This window comes from Sinocyclocheilus grahami, unplaced genomic scaffold, assembly GCF_001515645.1.
Source record: "Sinocyclocheilus grahami isolate Dianchi unplaced genomic scaffold, SAMN03320097.WGS_v1.1 scaffold599.1, whole genome shotgun sequence".
NCBI lineage: Eukaryota > Metazoa > Chordata > Actinopteri > Cypriniformes > Cyprinidae > Sinocyclocheilus > Sinocyclocheilus grahami.
Genome location: NW_015505778.1, coordinates 997,080 through 1,000,148, shown reverse-complemented (window position 1 = coordinate 1,000,148; position 3,069 = coordinate 997,080). Strand labels below are relative to the sequence as shown.

General features: G+C 44.7%; 1 protein-coding gene across 6 annotated transcripts in view; it reads right to left on the bottom strand.

Annotated features, from left to right (window-relative positions):
• Positions 1 to 1,151, bottom strand: part of LOC107557369 (uncharacterized) — a 4,505-nt gene extending 3,354 nt beyond the window's left edge. For 2 of the 6 annotated variants that reach the window (XM_016240765.1, XM_016240764.1), the window contains exons 1-3: positions 1,076 to 1,119; positions 368 to 691; positions 35 to 208 (exon numbers count right to left, since the gene is read on the bottom strand). In XM_016240765.1, coding sequence (XP_016096251.1) covers positions 35 to 208; positions 368 to 691; positions 1,076 to 1,106 — 529 coding nt within the window. In that variant the 5' untranslated portion in view covers positions 1,107 to 1,119. Of the gene's footprint in view, positions 1 to 34; positions 264 to 367; positions 692 to 879 lie in introns of those variants that run through there. The other 4 variants (XM_016240761.1, XM_016240760.1, XM_016240763.1 and 1 more) reach the window with 4 other exon arrangements.
• Between the last annotated feature and the right edge of the window lie 1,918 nt (positions 1,152 to 3,069).

Sequence of the window (3,069 nt, the reverse complement as noted above, 5' to 3'; positions counted from 1 at the left end):
TCTCGACCCCCCACCTGGCGCCAATGATAGTGGTTTCTGCAGTGGTGGTGCCAAGTGGCAGCTTGATACATTGTGCTTCCACCAGCAGATGCTATGCCAGGTGTAGACACAACTGAGGTTGTTTCAGCAGGTCTAATTTCAAATGTGGATGTTTCCAATATTACTTGCGTTGAACTAACTGAAGGTGTAGTTTTAACAGAAGTGGTGCCTAGGGTAGTCATTTCTTCAGAAGTGGTGACGGGGGTAGTACTTTCAACAGAAGCGGTTCCCAAGGTAGTAGTTTCTACAGGGTAGTGAGTGTACAAGTGGTGGTACATTCTAAGGAATCGGTATCTGACATAGGTAGTGCTTTTAACAGAAGTGGTGCCAAGGGTAGTCGTTTCTTCAGAAGTGGTGACGGGGGTAGTACTTTCTACAGAAGCGGTTCCCAAGGTAGTAGTTTCTACAGGGTAGTGAGTGTACAAGTGGTGGTACATTCTAAGGAATCGGTATCTGTCATAGTTGTTTTTATCACACAAGTGGTGCCAATGATAGTGGTGTCTGCAGTGGTGGTGCCACGTGGCAGCTTGATACGTTGTGCTTCCACTAGCAGATGCTATGCCAGGTGTAGACACAACTGAGGTTGTTGTTTCAGCAGGTCTCATTTCAAATGTGGATGTTTCCAATACTACTTGCGTTGAACTAACTGAAGGTGTAGTTTTAGCTCAGGAGGTGGCAAGGGTAGTCGTTTCTTCAGAAGTGGTGACGGGGGTAGTACTTTCTACAGAAGCGGTTCCCAAGGTCACGGGGCTATTACTATCTACAGAAGCGGTTCCCAAGGTAGTAGTTTCTACAGGGTAGTGAGTGTACAAGTGGTGGTACATTCTAAGGAATCGGTATCTGTCATAGTTGTTTTTATCACACAAGTGGTGCCAATGATAGTGGTGTCTGCAGTGGTGGTGCCAAGTGGCAGTTTGAGACGTAATGCTTCCACCAGCAGATGCTATGCCAGGTGTAGATACAACTGAGGTTGTTTCAGCAGGTCTCATTTCAAATGTGGATGTTTCCAATACTACTTGCGTTGAACTAACTGAATGTGTAGTTTCAACAGAAGCAGTGCCAACCATAGCAGTTTTTTCAGAAGTGGTGACAGGGGTAGTACTTTCTAGAGAAGTGGCACCCAGCGTAGCAGCTTCATTAGGAGTTGTGCCAAGGGTAGTAGTTTCTGCAGGAGTTGTGCCCAGGGTAGTAGATACTACATGGTAGTGTGTGTACAAGTGGTGATACATTCTAAGGAATCGGTATCTGTCATAGTTGTTTTTATCACACAAGTGGTGCCAATGATAGTGGTTTCTGCAGTTGTGGTGCCAAGTGGCAGTTTGATACGTTGTGCTTCCACCAGCAGATGCTATGCCAGGTGTAGATACAACTGAGGTTGTTGTTTCAGCAGTTCTCATTTCAAATGTGGATGTTTCCAATACTAAACCCGTTGAACTAACTGAAGCTGTAGTTTTAACAGAAGTGGTGCCAAGGGAAGTACTTTCTACAGAAGTGGTGCCCAGATTTGTAGTTTCTTCAGGAGTTGGGCCAAGGGTAGTAGTTTCTGCAGGAGTTGTGCCCAGGGTAGTAGTTTCTACAGGGTAGTGTGTGTACAAGTGGTGGTACATTCTAAGGAATCGGTATCTGTCATAATTGTTTTTTTCACACAAGTGGTGCCAATGATAGTGGTTTCTGCAATAGTTGTGCCAAGTGGCAGTTTGAGACATTGTGCTATTAACAGCAGATTTTATGCCAGGCGTAGATACAACTGAGGTTGAGGTTTCAGCAGTTCTCATTTCAAATGTGGATGTTTCCAATACTACTTGCGTTGAACTAACTGAAGATGTAGTTTCAATAGAAGCAGGTCCAAGGGTAGTAGTTTCTTTAGAAGAGGTGCCCGGAGTAGTAGTTTCTGCAGGAGTTGAGCCAAAGGTGGTAGTTTCTGCAGGAGTTGTGCCAAGTGTAGTAATTGCTACCATTGGCACCACTTCTGGAGAAGTTTCTGAAGTGATGCCGAGGGTAGTAGATTGTGAAGAGATGCCCAGAGTAATAGGTTCTGCAGAAGTGGTGAACAGGGTAGCAGTTTCAGCAGAAGTTGTGCCCAGGGTACTACTTTCTGCAGAACTGGTGCCAAGGGTAGTAGTTTCTAAAGAAGCGGTGCCAAGGGTAGTAGTTTCTAAAGAAGCGGTGCCAAGGGTAGTAATTTCTGCAGAAGCGGTGCCAAGGGTAGTAGTGTCTGCAGAAGCGGTGCCAAGGGTAGTAGTGTCTGCAGAAGTGGTGCCAAGGGTAGTAGTGTCTGCAGAAGCTGTTTCCAGGATAGTAGTTTCTAAAGAAGTGGTGCCAAGGGTGTTACTGTCTGCAGAAGTGGTGCCAATTGTAGTAGTTTTTGCAGAAGTGGTGCCCAGAGTAGTAGTTTCTACATTGTAGTGCGTGTACAAGTGGTAGTACATTCTAAGGAATCGGTATCTGTCATAGTTGTTTTTTTCACACAAGTGGTGCAAATGATTGTGGTTTCTGTAGTGGTTGTGACAAGTGGCAGTTTGAGACATTGTGCTTTCAACAGCAGATGTTATGCCAGGTGTAGTTTCAATTGAGGTTGTTGTTTCAGCAGTTGTCATTACATGTTTGGACGTTTCCAATAGTAATCCTGTTGAATTAACTGGGGATGTAATTTTTTCAGAAGTTGTGCCAAGGTTAGTAGTTTCTTCAGATGTGGTACCGAAGGTAGTAGTTTTAGCAGAAGTGGTACCAATGGTAGTAGTTTTAGCAGAAGTGGTGCCAAGGGTAGTAGTTTTTGCAGAATAGAGTCCTGCAGAAGTTGTGCCTAGGGTAGTAGTTTCTACAAAAGTGCTTCCAAGGTTACTAGTTTCTGCAGAAGTGGTGCCCAGAGTTAAAGATTCTACAGAAGTGCTGCCAAGAGTAGTAGTTTCTGCAGACGTGAGTCCTGCAGAAGTTGTGCCTAGGGTAGTAGTTTTTACAGAAGTGATACCATGAATAGTTTCTGAAAAAGTGGTGTCAAGTGTACTACTTTTTGCGGATGTTGTGCCCAGG